Source organism: Coturnix japonica, chromosome 3 (assembly GCF_054131305.1).
Source record: "Coturnix japonica strain WE chromosome 3, WE-NBRP24, whole genome shotgun sequence".
NCBI lineage: Eukaryota > Metazoa > Chordata > Aves > Galliformes > Phasianidae > Coturnix > Coturnix japonica.
This window is the reverse complement of record NC_140665.1, coordinates 81,635,259-81,656,911: the sequence shown is the minus strand read 5'-3', so window position 1 is coordinate 81,656,911 and position 21,653 is coordinate 81,635,259. Positions and strand designations below refer to the sequence as shown.

The following is a 21,653-nucleotide window of genomic DNA, read 5'->3' as shown; positions in this document are numbered from 1 at the left end:
TCTACCTCCACAAAATAAACAAATCTCAAAGATCCCATTGTTTTACTGAAGAAGTTAAACGAAGGAGAAGCGGCTTGGTTAGGAAATAAATCACTTCCTTGAAAGAGCCTAAATAAGGAATTCCTATCTTCTTGCTTCCAGACTCATGTCCCCAGTATTTTCAATTTCTTCCTTCTTATTGAAGGCTGAAAAAATGAGACAAGTATACATGTTGGCAACACCCAATGCTGTCTCTCACATCAATTTTGTCACCATTATAAAGTTATTCCTTGCATGAAAAAAACAAAAAAGTATTTTAGATAAACTTTTCATGCCTACTTTTATATAGAACTAGATGTAATTTTAATTAACTGGCCATGAAAATGCAGACTCCTCACTGTATCAAATACCTGATCTCCATTGCTATTGATGAGATGGGTGAAATTTATGACCCCCACCCAATTCTAAAACTGAATGATTGGTTTGAGGTGCTGAGGTTTCCTCTGAGGCGACTTTTATTTGTGATACCATAGCCAAAGTACTTTCTGAGTGTTACAAGCCTAGCTAACTCTTCTGTTGAGGAACTGGGAATAGTTCTGTGGGATTCAAAACTCTTTGCATGAATTTTATTTTACTAAAGTCCAAACCATTGTTTCTAATCTGTCACTGGTGAAAAACCAGCACCCTAACTTCAGTAAGGAAAAAGACAATTGCTTATGAGTACAGACTCACCATGTGCATCATAAACATGTCTCTAAACAACAGATATTTCTCAGTAAAATTCTCAGATTAATTGTTGATGTGAAAGCCCCAGTCAGGTTAACGCTTCCAGTTAATCTGGAAGGCAAAGCAGAGAGCTAGCTCCAGCAGTGTGAACACGACTTTTAAGTTGATTCCTCTGTGTGTCAGAGCAAGACCACCTAGGGATTGCTTTCACAGACTAAATATGTCCCCAGCATATAAAAAAAGGCTTTAATCCACTTAGGAGCATCAACTCTTGAAGCAGATACGAGGTGGTAAAGTCACTGAATCGCCTGAGGCAGCTGTGTAGCCTTAGCTAAAAGGGGTCTGCTGGTCGGGTAGGCCAACAGGCAGCCCACTGTTAGAACTGTTTGTGCAGAGGGCACTTGGCATTTCTTCTCTCAGATATTTGAGGAACTGCACACTCTTTGCTTTGCTCTCAATTTCGCAGCAGAAATAATATAAGCAGTCTAGATTGTGCATCACTGAGCACAGAAAACGTAAGCTGAGAGACAATAGAGTCTGATTTTCAGTTAAAAAATGCCGTCTGTGTAAGTTTAGAGTATATCTCTCTCCTCAAACCTTCACTTTGAGGAATAGCTTTATATTTAGTCTTGTCAAAATTAAAATAAGTGACCTCAATTATGCAGTTTCAGTGCTGCTTCAGTGCTGCTCAGCATGCTGACAGAACGACTAGTATTGTGATCTGAAAAACTCCACTGTCGGTAAAAAGTGAACTGCTACTGCCCACAAGTTATTAACGCCTCTTTGGAGTAAACCTGTTTCTGCATTTATAATGATTCAGTTTCATATGGGCAACTTCTAGTAAAAAAAAAATGTTGAGGTAAAATGCTATACAGTGTTTTAGCTTTGACAGAACCTCTGATTTTTATTTATTTATTTATTTATTTATTTTCCTTGATTAGCAAAACTTGTGTATAGAATTGGTAAGAAATGTTGCACAGTGGGAAAACAGAGCACAGCTGAGACAGCTGCTCAAATAATTTCCTAATCATCGTTTTTAAATAATTGCTGTAGTTTATATGCAAGTACATTTGTAGAATGTGCAAGTATAAATTATTTACTTTTAAGACTACAAAAGATGACTATTTTTTAGATAGGAACTGCGCCACTCTTCATTGCCATAGTTACAGAAATATCTGAAGTAGGACAAAAAGACTGGAAATAAAAAGCAATAATATGGCTTATTTAGAAACAAAAGAAAGATTATAAAACCGCAGACTGTGAAATGGTATGTAAATAGAGATTTTATACTGTACTGCAGCACAGAAGGAATTCAGATGACTAGTAGAAATGAGCAAAATAAATGTCTCATATTTCTATAACTTGTTATAAAAGTCAAACCATTGTATTATTACTGTATGCTGTAGATACAACAATATAGTTGGCACAACATGGCACAGTGGAGAAACAGCAACTTTGGACTGTAGTACCTATGAATTCCTGTATATAAACAGGAAATATATGTTGGATGTAAAACAATGTCTTTCAAAGCACTAGAAAAAGATATGCCTTCAAGGGATTAAAGTACTTCAGTATTTAATTCTTCCCACTGTAACAAACTGATATCAAAACCCATTTTCAAATGCCCTCAGATCTCATTCTTTTTGTACCAACTCTTGGTGTGAATAACTTTAGCAGAAAATTAGTAACCACCTGTTTTACTGAAAGGCTCTTTTTTGCTTAATAGCTTTCAATTTATTGTTAGGAAGACTGAAGAGCTGATGCTGAAAGCTGGATCAGTGAGAATGCTTATTTTTCTGAAATTATTGGTAAGAAAATTATTGTAATCAATGGTAGCAGGTAGGACTGGATGCCAAGCTGGATGTGGCTCTGGGCAGCCTGGTCTGCTGGTTGGTGATCCCACACACAGGAAGGGGGGTTGAAACTAGATGATCATTTTGGTCCTTTTCAACCCAGGCCATTCTATGGCTCTATGATTCTATGATTCTATTATTCAGTAAGAGATTTAAACATCTACAAGGCAGCTTGGAATTCCCAATGATAACATAAAATCCTGCACTCACCCACTGTCTAAATGTACAAAGAACATCCTTTATTAAAGCATCAGAGAAGCACGGAGCTCTACTTCTGCAGGTGCTGAGAACTGCCTCCCTGAGAAGCTCATGTTTGTTTGTCCTCAGAGCCTAGCCAGCACTTAGGGAGCAGACTGCAGCTCGCCCTGAACCCTGTGATGGGTCTGATATGATAAACATACCCAGAAAATACCAAAGTGTACAGACAGTTGATCACAAGAAATCATCCATCTACTGAACTGCATTAAAAGACCACATGTTTATTCCCAGACCTTGAGCACTGCTGAGGTGCATCAATTTAAAGGGGATATAACAGGCTGGGAAAATGCATGCAGCCAAATAAATTGAACAGTAGCTCTTAAGCGATAATTGGTTAAATTCCTGATCATCTGACCACACATTTGTAAACAGTCTTTTTGAAGTGGTTATGGCACACCAGCTGCAAACTATCCTCTACATAATAGCTCACTATCACAGAGCACTCATACGTGAAATGAATGATCAATATCAGCTTCCGTCCTTATCCCAAGGGATGCAACTGTGCAAATAGAAATGCACTGCTTACAGGCGTAGAAATGATTGTCAGAAAAAAATTTGCACATTATAAAGCATAGAAATAATCTTAGGTATTGTATAGCCATTTAATATATGGAAATATTAACTTGTTTAAAATAATTATATATATATATATTTATATATGTATGTATGTATGTATGTATATAATATATATATATAATATATATATATATGTTCTATATTAGTGTGGAAAAGTAGAATGATATAGTTATATCTAATACAAATTAGGCAGCTTTCATTGCTTACTGATGAGGAAATTTTTAACAGCATTTATTAGTATCAGCAGAGCGCAGAAAGCTTCTAGGTTACTCCTCCTCCATAATCAGCTATTTTAAACATTTATTTTTTTAATTCACTGACCCTGGATCCCATTCTGAAGCAATGGGACACAGTATCAGTGGGTCCTCACCCAGTCCTAGATGCCATGCAGTTTGGGATCAGAAGTTGCTGACTGTCAGACACCAAAGAATTCTATAAAATCCATGGCCACAGAGGTGAATATGCAAAATATATCTGTCTGTGAGGTAAGTTTACAGAATGGTTGAAGTTGAAAAGCACCACTGGAGGTCATCTCAAGCAGACACATCTAGAAAAGCTTGCCCAGGACTGTGTCCATATGGAAGTTAATTTTACTGCTAAGAATAATGAAAGATCTAGTATATGGGGAAAAATAATATCAGATACTAAAATTGAAATGCAAATGAATGGCATACAATTCCTCATAAAAGGGAATGTTTTTACTGCAGTTTGGTAAGGAAGGTATTAAAATATTCTGTAACAAAAAGATGAAGCATCCATTGATAAGAACTCCAGTAATCTGTAAGCATGGTGCATCAGTTGGGTTAAAAATGTAGTTCACTAAAAAGCTAAGACATCAGAATGGCTTTGTTAAGTGTGAGAGCCATCTCTGCACTTTACTTAGAGCTCTTGTACTTCTAGCATCCACAAAAAGCAAGCAAAGGTGCAAATAAGAAACCTGTCTCAGAATGATTGAGGTTGGAAGGAACTGCTGGTGGTCATCTGGATCAATTTCACTTATCTAATCTGGGGTACAGAGAGGATGACTGGAATCTGAGGGTAACCCCAGCTCTTTTTATACCTGAACCCTGGACATGCCTGAGAGCTCAGTTCTGAGGTTCCCAACATGTCTGTGAGCCCCAAATCCAGCTTTTAATCCAGCTGCTCCAGAGTCACCCTTTCCACTTCTGGGCCCTCTTGCCTTCTGCTCCCCGATGCTCTCTGGTTAAGGCCATTTCAAACCTGGGAATGTTTCTTACTCTATTTGCAAATACAAAGAAACATACAGTGATAGAGATATTATCATTTAAAGTCTTACAATACTGCTATTCTCAAAGCCACATCTTCTAGAATCATGCAACTTTGTAAGGAATTTGTTATGAGAAAAAATAATAAAAAAGAACCTCTAGTCCCTGCTGTTTGCACATAGTTAATGCCGGCTAATAGAAACTATGTTAAAATCAGCATAAATATGATCTTTATGAAAAAACATTGACTTTAAGAAGCATATTGTGGTCTTCCTTTTTACTATGTTGCAAAAAATAAAAATAAAAACACACATACATATATATATATATATATATATATTACACAGAGAAGTTAAGTTTCAAAACTCCAATCCCCTTTGCTCTTTTGACATACCAAAAAACAGAGTATAATCTCTAGTTGACATTAGTAAGGTCTCCTCACATCCCCCAAGGCCATCATTCACTTAAAAGACAAAATATCCAGCAAAGTCAGTTGCACAGTTTATCTTATTCACCAGGTAACACATCCCTGACTGTGGCACCCACACAGACTGCAAGCCATTTGCAAAATGGAAGCAGCAGACAGTAAATGAAGCAGCTCGGCTTTAGCAGCTTGTCAGTCACTGAACAACTGAAGGCTGCAGACATCCCAGGTTAAATCATACATTTAAATGCCACTTGGAGGGATCCCAAAACACCACCTGAGGCTGAACTGCTGCTGACTTTGAAATGTATTCACATTTGGAAGAACCAGTATAAGCTGGCAACTGTTTTCTACCTCCAAATTTGAGGCGGAACCTTAAAAAGTAAAAATTTCAATGCTGTTTTTGGGCAAGATCAAAAACTAAGTAAACCAAATGCTACTGAAGGAATTTGTTCATTATAATCCTGCATAAGTTAAACACTGCTAAATGTTTATACACTTTTTTCTTTCTTCTCCCCAGTTCCACATATTTTTTTCTGTTGTTATGGTTGCTGTGCACTTATTGTAAAATTCAGTCCCATTAAAACTTATAGATGTGGTATGAAAAGTCCTTTCATCTTACTGACACGAACAATCAATGTAATTTCTAATGGCAATATTTCACTTAAACTTAACAAAATTCATAAGCACTGTGAAAACTTATTTAAATAGTTTACAACATCTTTGACTTGGTATAAATAAAACTGTTAGGTTCTACTGCTTCCACTCCTGTAATGCAATTCTGATATTCACTGCTGCAATAAATTAGGCCTTATAAACAACAACACATCATAAAACAAATTCAAAAGATGTTGTGAGTAGGGAACAAAACGGAAATTATCTCATGCAAGCTTTTTCAGCATAAACCCCTTGATGCATGCTGTAACCAGCCAGTTAATAATTGCTTTGTAAATTCCTGTAAATCTGAAATGAAGCAGAGGGGATAAAACCAACAAACAAGTCATTAAGTATGATTGTTACTTTTTTGGAGTGATTATTGCCACTGCCAGCCAGGTTCCAAATCTCACAACAAAGAATTAGTTGTTTTGTTGGTTTTTGTTGTTTTTTTTGTTTTTTAATTTCCTCCATTGCAGCTGTTTTACTGGTGATGGAGAACACATACATACAATCCTTATCAATAAATAACGCATCACACAAAAGATATGCCTGGTCAGTTTCTGAATATTTTAAATATTTTAATATTTCAAGCAGTAATACACCATAAATTTTAACACTTCTCAGAGTACTCTCCCTCCCACTTTTTCACTCAGAATGGATTTTCTCAGGCTGGACAGAATCTGTAATGGATGATAAAAATCAAGAGCACACAGAAATAGAGACTATGACTATGTAATAGTATAATGCAGTGGCTCCTCTTCAGAATGAAGAAGACATATAAAGCCATCTTTTTAAAAAGAAACCATGCCAAACAAATCTTGGCATGATCATGAACAGGAAATAATTTTATCCAAAGGACAAATGCTGGCAGTCTTTATCATCAGCACTGCTGCCAATTTGAGCTATAGCATTACAGACTTTTTAGGAATCTCACCATTAATGTGATCCTAAAATAATATCCCATTCTATGCTGTCAGCATTATAACAATGGTCTCATTCTATATTTCAGGTTCAACAGTGTCAGAAATCATGAATTTCTGCTTTCTTGTCTTGTGGTTTTCTCCCCATGTAAGAACATACATGATAGTATTTTATGATATATGTTTGGTTTATTGGTTTTTTGTTTTATTGAGTGGGAAGATCTTTAAGATATAGTCAAATGTTTTAGAAGAGGCTCTTTGTAGTCCCTCACTTGGTGCCAATCAATTGTGCTATTTAAAACAAATACTGATCTTATTTGTAGTGATTTAAGTAACTTATCTTTTACTCTCAAAAATGTATAATTACTTTAAAAATTTGAAAATTTAAAAATTTAAATATTTAATATATTAAATTTTAAAATTTAAATATAGCTCATGGAATTCATTTGCTCCAGCTGAGAACCACCAAATAAAAGACTTAATTTCTGCCATGCGAATATATGTATGCCTCATCTGAATATCTCTGATCTTGGAGTCATATCACATGTGATAAAAACACATTAACTGAATCCTTCTGTTATTATTAAGAGATATGAACATTTATTGCAATTCATTTCTACTAAAAGAAATAAGTTCCTATTGCATTTTCTTAATGAATTCAAGTTCTGAACATATTTAGAGCACTTAATAGTCTCCATATAGACTGCAGACAATAACTCATTTAATTCCACTGTACAAAAGTATTTTATATATATATATATATATACATATATATATATATATATAAGATGTAAACACTTATTTAGTACTTAATACCTACTGTATATATTTAAATTCTACAATTTTTAAGTACAAAATTACCACATACTACTATATAAACATAGAGAAAATCTATTTCAGAGAGTCTGAAGAAAAATCAGACTGTAAATATTTCAAAAAGTCATGTATTTAGTCTAAATAATATTGAAAAGGTACTAAAGAAATGGCTTTAGTCATTGCTTGAGCACTTTCCTAGCTGATAGAGGATTGCTATACTGTAATCTGAGTCAAGATTATCTGTCTGAGCAGAAAAATCAGTGTAAAATCTCGTCTTGTTTTCTCCAGACAAAAATCATTACTTTAGATAAGTCATTTCCTTACGGCATATCTAAATGCTTTTATAGATGTAAACATTCAGAAATCTTGAAAATTTACTTGCATACTAATGATTAATGACTGCAACAAGAAAAAAAACAAAACCACAAAAACACAACAAAACCACTCTTCCTTCTAAAAACCAAAAAAGTAGGTCAAATTAAAATTAAAACACATTGAAAACACATTAGAAGGTGAACTATGACAAATAATGGCCTGTTTGGCATCTCCTTTAGCTGAATCTTCAACAGACCATTTAGTTGTTTTCTTGAGCTGAAGGCATTTAAAGAAGGCACAAATTTAATGTAGTGAAACCATAGACAGTCACAAAAGAATGCTGTAAGACACTTACAGGAACGAGGAATTTCTTTATTTCTTCCAAGGCATGACTCATACGAGAATATGCTTCCCCAGGTGGAGCAAACACTTCAATTAATACATGAAGCTCATCACTCAAGTGCGCATATTTAGCTTCTCCACTTTTCCTCAGTTCTTCCTCCTGTGAAAAAGAGTGGTTTCTTTAGAACTGGGAATCTGACTATTTTGCATTGGTTTAGCCTTTACAGAGAACATGACAGAAAGACTTAATATAAATGGACTTTTAGTACAATCCATCTAAAGACCGAAAAATCATTTTTGATACTTTGAATGATAAAACTACTGTAATTATCATATATAATATATTTTAATCAGCACAATGAAAAAATGGAAAATACTGAGTAATTAAATATTAACTCAATAAATGCAAAAGATGATTGAGTCTGTTTGACATTGAGCTACTCACAAAAATAAAAGAAAGACCCAGTTAGTCATTCTGGAGCATTTTAAACAATTATATCACTCATTTATTTCTTTTACTTGATGAATACCTGTAGACTGTACATATTAGTACTGCTAAAGTAAAAACTGCTCTGGCTCTACTTGAGACATGAAGTCTGAGTTTCAGACCCAGTTCTGATATTTGGTGCCTATGCAGTGCTGTGTATAATGGTTAAGATGATGCCTTTGTATGGCTTCATTAGCAATTAGCAGAACACAGATGCACAGCAAAATTACCAGTCCACACCATCTGCATTTAGTATTACATAACACAAATTCAGAGGGTTTTCCTTCCTGCTAACTGAAGCCTCTTCACACAAACTGAGTTCCCATTAGAAGTCAGAGAGCTTTCCTAAAGCCCATCTTTGTTTATATTCATGTAGAAGAGGAATCCTGTCCACTCACTGTGATGTCTGCATAATAACATTAAGTAAGAGGGAATGATCAGGATATTCTCTTCTGAACTAATGAATGAAGACACAAGGTGGTACTGACATCTGCTAAATTAAGAGCCCTTCTAGCTAAAGAAAAAAAAAAAATATAAAAAAAAATAAATCTCTTGCACATGATGCCAAAATTACTGAGATTGTCATAAAGCCCATTCAAGACAAACAGGAATGCTTTAGTAATACTAAGTCTGCTCAGTCATTTAAAAACAACAAAAAATTGCACAATGTCTTCAAAATGTTAGATGACAAAAGGCATTTTTCATCAGTATTTTTGCAAAGTAGTGTTGGAAAGCCTCTCTTGAAGACACAGGCAATGAAATTTCCCTTTCCAAATACAGAGTCTATTTTTTTTTCTGTGTATTCCACACTGTATGATGTAAAGAGGCAACTGAAGATCTATCCGGATACTCACACAGGCAGCTGCCAATTCTGAACTGAAAAAAAATACCACCTCAAACCTCAAAACATTTCTCCTGTTTGGAATTTCCAGTCCTGTCAGGTAGGATGCCAGGAGAGCCTGTGGCTGCCATCACTTCATGGGATCCAAAAATGAAAAGTGTTACCTCAGAATGACCATTCACTAGTTACTGGGTGCAAAGGCAAAGGCTGAACACCATGCCCCTCCTTGCTTTGCAAAACTGTTTTCTAAGGAAAGGAACCTGGTTCTAAAAAGTTAAGCAAAATGAATTTGCATTTTAACAGAAGGATTAAAGCAATATATTCAGAGCTAGTCAGAGCAAGTGATTCCTTCTGCTTTCTTCAATCTCGTCATAGCAGAATCAAGCTCAGCCCCTTCAGTATGGTCAGGGTGGGTTTGGTTTATCCTTCTCTTGTGGCAATAAAGCACAAAGCTTCCCAACCAGATGCCTTAGCTAATTACTTTTACAAAGTTCTTTACCCTGCCTTTGGCCATACACCTACCTCACTTTCAGCCTCCAAACTCCTCCCACATAAACTACCTGGTCCTAATTGCCCTTTAACAATTCATCACAGTTTTGTTACAGTCACACTTAAATTCATTGTTCCTGATACCACTACCAAGGGAATATAAATCTATATAACCATATGTGTATTTACACAGTTATCTGGATGCTGTTTGCCTTGTAAGACTTTGCACTCCTAATGGACTATTTGATTTGCATCATTCCAACTTTCTTGGAGTTTGGCTGTTTCTTATATAATCCTGCCTTAATGATCTGCGAGATTCAGCCATTCCTCATAGAGCTGTCTGCAACTTTTGTTAGCTTCTAATCACTTTTTATAAAGTGACATAAATAAATGCCCATGAATGCCTGGCCATTTTCTGCATCCTGTTCAGTTTGCACGGCCTTAGCCAGGGTCTCAGCATTAGCTCAGTTGTTTGCTTGCCCTAATATAGGAACTGTAGCACCTTAAACCGAGTCATGGAGAAGTGAACCAAGCCCTGTAAGAACAATGCATGCTGAAAGTGTAATGGAACCACTATAGAGAACTATCCTGAATAAATAAATAAATAAATAAATAAATAAAATATAGTTAAAGTAGTAAGACTTATTAGGCACTGAATCTTAAAAAAAAATAAAATTACTTTGTCTCAAATCAGTTTTGATATATAAAATGAATGAAATAAATAGATTTCCTGGGCTTCTGGATCAGTGCTGGCAATCTCTCCTGATACTGAGCCTCAGTATTATTAAATAATATGCATTTTTTTTTACTACCAGGTGATGATCTCTAACTCTGCCCTGGTTCAGCACAGCACCCTCCAGAGACCAATGATCCATCAGACGCTATAATCATCACTCTCTCCCTCCTTGCACCAACTCCCTTCATATCTCCAAAGTGACAGTATTATATCCCATTTCCCAAAACAGCTACTATCGCATGCTGTGCTTCAGATTTCCTTTGTCCTCATCTCCTGTCTCACAGGTTGTTGGAAAGACACACCACCCTTAATATGAGGCATTTTTTCATAACTCACTGCTTCATAAAAGGTAACAGATATTTTGAAACATCTGCTTGATAAAATAGAATCATAGAATCCTTAGAGTTGGAAGGGATCTTTAAAGGCCATCTAGTTCAACTCCCCTGCAGTGAACAGAGACATGCACAGCAAGATCAGGCTGCCCAGGGCCTTATCCAGCCTCACCCTGAATGTCTCCAGGAAAACTGCATCCACAGCATCTCTAGGCAACCTGTTCCAGTGCCTCACCACCTTCACTGTAAAACATTTTTTCCTTATATCCAACCCAAATCTACCCTCTTTGAGCTTGAAGCCATTTCCCCTTAAAGTTACCTTAAGGGGAAACTAAGGAGTTCTTCTAAGTTACCTTAGGTTTCAGTTGACCAAAGCAGGGAAAATAAATTATAAAATTCCAGAGCAGAAATTAAGACATATACTAACCTCTGCAAAAGCAACATGATAGCAATATAAAGGCCAAGAAAATGATTAATTATCTCTTGATGAGAAAACATCTTTACAATTTTAGCAGTGTAGGTCCTGACCCTGACAGCGAACTTATTACTGTCTGGAACATGGACCACAATACTTGAATAAAATTACTGGAAGGAACAACTGGAATTTTTATATTAAACAATATTATGATTGATGAATGAAAAGTAACCTGATAAAACAAGAATGCCAGGATATTCAAGAATAATAGGAAGAAAAACAAAACAAAACTGAAGCAGGAATCGAGTAAAGCACATAGATAAATTGCATAAATACAACATGGATCTTACAGTGTAACCAATACAGCCATGAAGAGAAACAAAGTGTATTTGAAGAACGGTAAGAGAATTGCGCTGTATTTTTTATCTGACAAGAACTTGCAAGTAAAAGCACAGAGCATAAAACAGACTGAAAATCACAGCACTATTGCTAAAGAAGTGCTGTTCATAAGATCAATGGACAATGCTACAGAAGGAAATTAATGAGCATGAAGTTTCACAAAATGCAAACCCATTAATTTTTAATCTGGACATAAATGCAGAACCCAAGATGTCTGCAATGCCAATATTAGCAAAAGTAACAACTGAGCTCTAGAGATAGAAGTAAATCAGAACGGATATAATGTCTCTGTGTTTCAGAGTTCAAGATCACTCAGATCCTAGGTCCTAGAGAGCAGAAAGCAGAGGAAAAAAAAAAAAAAAAAAAAAAAAAAAAAATTGAGCAAAAATCTGAGAATAAAAAAGAATTTGAGAAGAGGGAAAGGAGAGTATAAAGTGAAGCTAAAAGCTTAGCCATCCTTTGAGTCTTATTTTTAGAGAAATAATTTTCAGTCCAGGTCAAAGAATAAAGAAGATGGATATAGTCAGGATATAAGAGTACGCACAGCAGAACTAATAGAGTGGGTGTACTACTGTCGCATTACAGCATCTGCAGTCAGACACGGACATCATATTAGTAAATACAGGTGAATAGAAAAAGAACATTGCTTATAATAGAGAAAATTTTTGAAGATACATGCAGAGATTTGTGCACACGGTGTTAGTCCCAATATATTTCGTAATGGCATAAGACATCTTAATGGCAAAGAGGTGCTAACTTGTATGTAGATTATATTGTTTTTAGTTAGTTGATGGGGAAATCATAGATAGATCAGCAGAAGAATGGGACAACAAAATGTCCACTGAATAACTGTCTGAAAAAACAGAACACCTGGGGTAAATGTTAGATGAACAAAAATTGTTCTTAAATTCTGTGCAAAGGAAATAAAACTTGTAGACGAAAAGTTAACACGTTTAAGAGTTATGTGCCAAAAAGGAGGCCAGAAGTAGTCACTACCATGACCAATAAGACACAATCTACATATAAATTATGTGCCAGAAAGAGGGTTCACAAACCTACAGATACACCTATACTTGCACAAAAGTAATCTAGAAATTAAATAACTATAAAACTACATTAGATAAAGATGCTCAATGAAAGCAACCAATGAATTTGAACAAAAAGTTTGAAAAGCCCACGCAGAAAATTAAAGATCCAATAGAAATGCACAACTGCCATATTTAAAGATGCTTCCTGCAAAGATTATTTCTATTAATGAGGAACCACTGTATTCAGGGTGGATTCAGATTCCGGAATAAGACTTGTTCTTAATTAATGAGAGTACAAAATGTCATGTTTTTATTTATGCAAGGCTAATTACCAATTTGCTGTGTATGAGCTATAAAGTAGATTGAACTTCCACTATGCTGTGAGCAAAAAAAAATATCTTATTTGCAGCCTTTTTTCTTCTTCATCTTAGTAGAGTGGCAAAAGTCTAATCAAAGAATTTTTAGTACTCTAGTTCCATACTAATTATTGTAGCTCAAAGTACGTGCAGGTAAAATGATAAATACACAGACATTCTATTGCCTACACTTGCCCAAAAGCAGATATATGGGTATTGGGGGTCATTAATGTAAGTAGAGAAGGCATAGGTTTATTTAGGTTGGAAGAAAATATTTTATTTTCCTTTGCTATCATTCTCACATTCCTGAGATCACTTTTCTAGTAATATAGCATTTTTCTAGCTCTACTTATTTTATTGTTAAGAAGTTATCTTATTTTTTATAAATTTTCATCCTGATTTTAGAGACAGAGAAGGTGAATAGATTGACACAGATGTTATAGATGCTAGAAAGTTCATCTTATGGTTTAGCTAATTCTGCAAGCTGACTCATGTTAAATTATCAAGCATGCTGAAAATTTGATTACCTGTATTTATGTTGAGAGTTCAGAGGGTTCTGTATGCTGACAAAAATAGTAGAATTCTAAAATACCTAATTATCCACCCTAATCTCCATGAATTATACTCCACAATTTCTGTGTGCAATCAAAATGTATTGTTTATTCAAATAATTTAAATGGATATCTCCATTTAGTTTATGTGGATAATTTGAATGAAATATCTCTATCCTCTTTTTTTCCCCCCTGTCATTTATCAAAATTTCAATTGTTTCTATTTGACTGCACTTTTTAAAAATATGGAATATATAGATAAAATAAGCATATCTTAACATTTGCAAAATACATTCTGTCTTGAATTATAGGGACATACGTGAAAAAAAAATGTTTTGAAGTTCTCAGTGAATTCATTTGCAGTGCATTATATTATTAGATTATCAAACTGAAATACAAGTCAACTCCAGCTGTACAACAATTCAGTGCTTCATAAGGAGCTTCTTTTTGGATACACGAAGGAAATAACTGAAAGAATATTTTTACCATAGAGAAAGTTTGGCAAGGAAAAATCAGTGCCTAAAGTATTTTATGTAGAAGCAGAGTGAACAACTTTTACTGTATTTCCTAGGAGCCAATAAGCAGGGGTCTACCGTGTGCTCTTACCTTTGACTATAAAAGAAACTGAAGTTTCACTTTGAGAATTCATTTATTCATATATATCAAATCAATTTAATGATGAAAGAGCTAAGTACACACTTTTATAGGTAACTACCTGCTTAATCACCCATCTAATGAAGGATGCTTCCTGAAATACAGGCACACTGAACAAATCCACTGAACCACACAGGCAGTAGCTAAGTGCTACTGATGATGTCTACATGGACAGATATTGCAAGCCCTTCCAGATCTTACTGCTCACATAGCTCACAGCTAAAAAGAACTTAAGAGCCCAGGATTTGAGCATGATTTTGATCCTGAAGCCTGGATTGTGGCCATGTGAATTCCCCTTCAGTTGTTTTCAAGCCTATAGGAGCCGATGTTTACAACAGTAATACTTCTTATACACAGAAGTTTCTGACTAGCAGTATTTCATTACAGGGAAGGAATTCTCATATTTATTTCATGCTTTAGCTTCTTTGGGATTCAAAAACTAGTGAGGGACTAAATAAGATAGATGCCCTGAATACACTCTAAAGAAAAAAGAAAAAGAAAAAAAAAAGCTGAGCTGCTGCATTAATGAGACAACAGTTGGACTGCTTATCAAGTTAGGAGATAGCTGCCCATTATAGGAAAGTTACTAGATGAATGTCACAAGAACCATTCTGGGACATATGCTCTTAAACAGTATGTAAGTGATCAAGAAAATGAGTTGAACAATAATGAAAGCTGTGTAGTGCTTTCTAGAGTGCTCTGTGCACTCTGTTAGAGACTCTAGATACATTATTTCTAAAGACTGATCTTGGAGACGTTATAGACAGTTCTCCAGAAATAATGGTTCAGTGTCAAACAGCAATTAACAAGACACCCTCTTCTAGGAGGAAAATAAATGAAACAGCACAGGATTATGACAGTGTTATTCTGTCTCATTTGGAAATGTGATTGCGTGTAGCTTGGTGTGATGTGTTGTATACCTAAAGAAATGAGAGCATTTGCAAATCTAAGCTGTTTTGTTCTATGTATAATTGCTTGCTGATGCACTAGGTGAATCTTTTTTTTTTAATTTAAGAACACCTATAACATAGATGCATACACTTAAGGTGGTGTCAAATATAGAACTCATTTCTAATAATGTTTCTCACAATGCTGCACATTTTGTTTAAAATATGCTATTACTAATTAGTATTCAAATGAGCTCAATGTAGTATTACAAGTGCATCATCTAGAAAGTAATGTAACACTTCAGTGGTTCTGATTGCTCATTATAATCATAGCTGAGAGAGTGCAGAGGAGCTCTATTTACAGCTGCTCCCAGTTGCAAATCTGGGGATCATGACTGTTGCAAGGCATGCAAAGAAGTACTGCAGCCTTTGTTTCTCTGGTCCCACTCTTCTTGCCTGCAGCTTTTTTTTTGAAGGATAATGTTGTTGAGACCACCCTTCTGAAACTCATCTGAGAACCTTATGTAAATAGAAGCAATGATCCTCTTTAACTCTTCTGTTTTTTCAAGGGAATGTCCACTGTTGACCAGGTTTTCCACTTCCCACTTTCCACTCCAAAACGCAATGGTAATGTGATGAAGAGAAGATCTCTCCCTAAACACTTGGGAAGAGTCTTGCATCTGGGCAACCCAATCCAGCTGTGGTGTCACTGTTCACTGCAGGGCAGTTGGACTAGATGGCCATCAGAGGTCCCTTCTAACTCAGGATTTTATGATTCTGTGATTTTGTCATCTCTAGGATTCCCTGTTTTTGCTGAGTATGTTGAAACTAACATTTCCTTTTTCTTCTTGTAATGAATGCAATGTCAGCTTTCTGATATGTATTTATACAAAGGTGAGGCTTTTCACTTTCTTAGGGGTCCTTTACTTAGGAATGTTATACAAAGGTGAGGCTTTTCACTTTCTTAGGGGTCATTCCTTAGGAATGAAATTCAGAGGTACTTTTGTTGGCACACACTAGCTATTTTCACTTGACTGCCATAGTAGGCTAAGCAGGAGAACAGGGATGGTTTTGTTCCCAACAGTATAAAGACCTGTCCGATCGTCTGCACTATAAAGTGCATTTGCATACAATTTAACTGCCAAAAATTATCAATGAAAGCCTTAATAAACCACAGTTTTGTAAACGAAGATAGCAAAATTGTTTGAGGATCCTACCACCAAGTATAGAGTAAACTATTTTCTATTTCCCCTTCATTATCACGCAGTGATGCTGAAGACACATCAGCGGAGGTTACCCACAGTGGTGGAGGGAGCCAGAGCTCTGCAAAATGATGGAGGACAACAAACTTCATAAATAATGGCTAAATATTGTATCTAATGGCAGTAACACAGATTGAAATTGTTAAATATCTGAATTTGCTCAAAAACATACTATCTTCTGAAAGAGTATTTCAAATAAAAGATAAATGAAAACACCTGAACTATCAACCAGTAGGTTGAACTTTTTTTTCACAAGCATATCCTATTTCTGATTTAGAATTTTAATGTCATGCAAATGAGACATTTCATGTCACATGACATAGTTGTACACAAATTTGCAAGTTTCACCTGCTTTTTCTTTCCCAGTATGATTAGGTTTTGCATAATGACAAAGAAAAAAAACACCATAATTTCAATGGTAAAATTACTTTTGCCTCCTCTATTCAGAAAATCCAACTACTCACAATACATTAATTTAGACAGATTTTAGTGACAGTGCAAGTGCTCAGATGATTTCTTACAAAGGTGTCACAAGTAGTTAACAGATGAATCTATTACAGTAATACTACATATATCGTGATTTTATGTCTGACAGTAGCTGAACTTAAGTAAAATTTCTTGCAAACAGATTCTCAGTCATCTCAGCTATTATGGTGATTCCCCTCTGCAAAAATGGAAGAACACATTTTCTAATTTTCTCATAATGGAAAATTGTAAAGATATTAGTCCAATATAAGCTGCAAATGAGTTTAAGACTAAAAACTCTGATGTTTTAATGAGTAGTGATTAAAGCAGTTCTAATATTAATTCACTAGAAGGTTCCTTTTCATGAAATGTGCAAAGTACTCAGATGATGGAAAATTCAGGTAACATTCAACTCCTCAGCAAAGCAGCAAACCTGACCTAAACTCTGAACCACGACAGAGTCACCTAAGAATGTACTACTCCTAAAAAACCGGTAAAGAAGTCAAACTTACCTCTGACAAGTTTGTTATTTTAATCTAACTTGAACAAGGGGCAGGATGATGGTAATACTTGAGTGAGGTCAAAGCCTGTGACTCCAACAAGAACTCCAGTAATCTTCATTGCAAATTTTAGAATATATGACCTGATTATGTCAGGTCAGAGCCAGCTCCAGCTGCTCTAAAATGGACCCACTGCTGCCAGAGCTGAGTAACACCAGGTGTGCCTCTGGGAGGCCAGATTTAAGAAAGGGAAAAACTGCTGCACAACAGCAGCTGGAAGAGGGGAACGAGAAATGGGAGAGAAGCAGCCACCAAGGTCAGTGCAGAAGCAGGGCAAGATATGTCCCAGGCATGGAGAAGAAACTCCCTGCAGACCAGGAAAAGCCCATGGTCAAGAATGCTGTGTCCCAGTAGCCCATGGGCACCACACACAGCAGATCTTCCTGTGTAGTCATAGAGGAGCCCATGGTGCAACAGTGAATGAGGTCTGAAGGCTATAGCCCATGGATACCCCTGCAGGAGCAGCATAGGCCAAAGTTGCACCCTGAGGAAGATGGGCTGTGGTGGGGCAGGAGGGCCAGGGGAGCTGCCACCTGTGGGAACAGTGCTGGAGCAGTGCTTGAAGGTATAGAGCAGTGTAGTGGGAGAGCTGCATCCAGGGGGAAGCCCATGTGAAACTAGCTGGGAAAAGACAGCATCCTATTGGAGGGACCTGTGTGGAGCAGGAGCAGAGAGTGATCATGGACGAGTGGCAGAGATGAAGAGTTATGGACTTTTTTAAGTTTGCTTTAGTTTCTTACTGCTCCAAACTTATTATCACTGTGGTGAGTCTCCCTGTTCTTATCCCACTATAACCCAACATAACCCTATGATATTCTCTCCCTGGTGTTATTTTGAGGTTGTGAAATGAGAGAGCAGTGCAGTGGTGCTGAATGGCCCATCAGAGTGAAAACACCAAAGTTAAGAAGATCAAGGATCCTCGCTGAAAGGAAAAGTGATCCCTTTGGCAATTTACACAAAAATCTTAGTATCTTGACTTTCATCTGTCTTTTCAAATATCATCCCAATAACAAAAGGAAACCATGCTGAGCAGAAAGACTGGAGTGACTGCCTGAAAAAACTGTACTAAAAGCTGTGTGTGCTTAACTTCTCTGGGAGAAATGCCGTTTCACTGCTATTCACTTCTTCTGTTCACATTACGTTTTCCAGCTGCAAAATACTACTGTCTGCTATCAGTTTTTATTTGGAAAGACTGAAAATGGAATAGAAAGAAGCCTTTTGGACGACAAGGGTTTTCCTCTGGGAAGTCCCACACTGTGAACGTTACATCATTCCTTAGGTTTCCAAAGGAGACATCACAGGCACATTCACTTAAGAGGAGCTTATCCATAGCTGGTACTAAACTGGCCTGGCCAACATGCCAGAGAAAACATGTAGATATGACATCCCTCCTAAAAACTCCCACAGCACTGCCCCTATTACCCTCTCCAGAACTTCCCATCTCTCACTCTGACTGGTCCAAACCACAAACATATCAAACAAATATGAAATTATAACAGCAAAATAATTATAAGATTCTGTTTAAAGCTGATCGCTGCACTCCAAAAAAAGATTAAGTACCAGCAATCTTCAGAGTCAGCTAATTTTACTACACTAAAAATTAGTATTCATTTGGTACTTAAGTTTTATCAGCCAGACCATCCTTAGCAATTTAAAGTACTCCTCTAAACCCCTTTGTGCTTTCAGGCTTATGCTAGAAGATACAACCTTGTGCACAGCCTTTGAGTGTTGCAAAGCTTTCATTATATGTAGCCACATTTCAGATAATGATAAAATATGCAGATTACATTAATCAATTATAGTCAATTCTGCTTAATGTCACCATCAGTTTACTGCAAAATTTCTTTCTATTAAAAGCATTTTTCCCAGGAAACACTGTAACCTGCCTCTGGCTGAAAATGAAGCATTGCATTTGATTTCCAGTTCTTTAGTGCTTTAGCACCTGTGGTCTCCCTTGTTGCTCATTTTCAGTATCAGTACAAATGAATGTAAAATAAAATTGAACAGCAGCCCTGTTTATGACAGATTTTCTCCATAGCTCTGAGACAAAAGATGAGATTGTTTTTATTGTTGTACGAGCATACTAAAATGTTCTGACTGATATTAAATTGTGAAAAAGCCACAGTTTCTTCCTTTCTATTCTAAATTGGCAAGCAGTTAAAATAAAGTATAAATCCTAACCTGGACTAGTATTAAATAGGGAGCTTGGTGGCCTGTGGCAGGGGGGCTGGAGATTCATGATCCTTGAGGTCCTCCAACCCAGGCCATTCTGTGATTCTGTGAACGTGTGCACCATCAGAACTTTGGCTCCTAATGAACTTACATTGGTTGTTGTTTTATTATTGAAATAGTGTAAAAAAAAAGGTTTCAGTTCTCTGAGGACACAATTATACTCTACCAGGATGTGTTCAATCTCAAGCCTTTTCTTGACTTGCTGAACCTGAAACAAAAGGGACCAATCTCAAAAGATGGATACACAATAGCAGAGAAATTATTTGAGTTCCCTGTGTAGGGTTTATTTACCCTAATTTATGGGTCCAAAAACTAGGTTTTAAAAACAAAACTCACTGTTCAGAGCAACACTTCCTCAGGTGACTTATCTGAAAGCTGAGATAGACGTTAAACATAATTTGATCTGTGGAGATGATCGTTTCTCTTTCTTGATAAATAGGCACACAGGTCACACATTCAGAGTCGAAATGTACTTGAGTTAAGATCATGAAGATCCTGAAGGAGGAAACTCCACCATCTCTCTGAGCAGCTTGTGCCAGTGCTGTATCACTCACTCAGTAGAGTGTGTTGTGCTGGTGCTGCCCAGTGGTCAGGGGGAACCTCCTTTGTTTCAGTTTGTGCCCGCTGCCTCTTGTTTTGTCTCTGGATAGCACTATGAATAATAATGGGTAGGTAAAGCCTTAAGTGGTTTTATCTGGCTACTTGAGAGGAATATAGGAACATTGCCAGGGCATGCAGGAATGCAACAAGGAAAGTTGGAATTAAATCTGGTGAGGGAGGTCAAGGATAACAACAAATGCTTCTTTAAGTATGTTAGAGTTAGGTTTAGGTTAGAGATTAGGAGAAAGTTTTCACACAGAGGGTGGTGGCACACTGGAACAGGTTGCCCAGGGAGGTTGTGGATGCCCCATCCCTGGAGGCATTCAAGGCCAGGCTGGATGTGGCTCTGGGCAGCCTGGTCTAGTGGTTGGTGGCTCTACATATTGCAGAGTTGAAACTACGTGATCATTATGGTTCTTTTCAACCCAGGCCATTCTATGATTCTATGAAGGCAGGATTACCAAATACCTTCTTTCTTCAGTCTCTACCACTAAGACTGCTCCTCAGGAATCCCAGACCTTGAAGATGAGAGACAGAGTCTAGGGAAAGAAAGTATTCCCCTTGTTTGAGAAGGATCTGTTCAAAATTTGTATAGGCCAATTTGATGGACAAAAATCCATGGGCCCCAGTGGGATGCATGCACAAGTGCTCATGGATCTAGAAGTGACTGCCAAGTCACTCTCTGTCAGCAAGGAGATGGAGGTCAAGGAGAATGGAGGAGAGGTCTGAAGACAAGAGGAAAGCCACATCTGGAGCATTCTGCCCAGTTTTGGGATCCCCTGTTCAAGAAAGACAGGGAACATCTATTGAGAGTCCAGTGGAGAGCCTGGAGTATCTCCGTCATTAGAAAAGCCTAAGAGGCCTGGGTCTGTTCAGTCTGGAAGAGGGAAGACTGAGGGAGGATCTTATCATTGCTTATAAATATACAGTCAGTGGGTGTCAAGTGGATGGGGCCAGGATCCTTTTGGTGCTGTCCAGCAATAGGGCAAGGGGCAATAGGCACAAACTGGAACACAGGAAGTTCCATACAAACATGGAGAAAAACGTATTTAAGCGCAATAGAGCACTGGAGAACAGGCTGCTCAGAGAGGCTGTGGACTTTTCTGGAGATATTAAAAAACCACCTGAACTCTCTCCTGCGTAGCCTACTCTAGGGAGCCTGCTTTAGCAATGGGGTTGGACTAGGTCATCTCCAGAGGTCCTTTTCCAGTGCCCGTGATTCTGTTATTTCTGAACATCCAGGGTGTAGTAGATAAATTGATATAAA

General features: G+C 36.9%; 1 protein-coding gene across 6 annotated transcripts in view; it reads right to left on the bottom strand.

Annotated features, from left to right (window-relative positions):
• KHDRBS2 (KH RNA binding domain containing, signal transduction associated 2) overlaps window positions 1-21,653 on the bottom strand; it is a 317,464-nt gene that overhangs the window by 168,240 nt on the left and 127,571 nt on the right. For all 6 annotated transcript variants that reach the window (XR_004306588.2, XR_014944887.1, XR_001554389.3 and 3 more), the window contains one exon: window positions 8,106-8,252. Coding sequence is in view for 2 of the 6 variants with exons in the window: in XM_015859163.3 (XP_015714649.2) it covers window positions 8,106-8,252 (147 nt within the window). In the remaining 4 variants the exon portion in view is untranslated. The remainder of the gene's footprint in view (window positions 1-8,105; window positions 8,253-21,653) is intronic.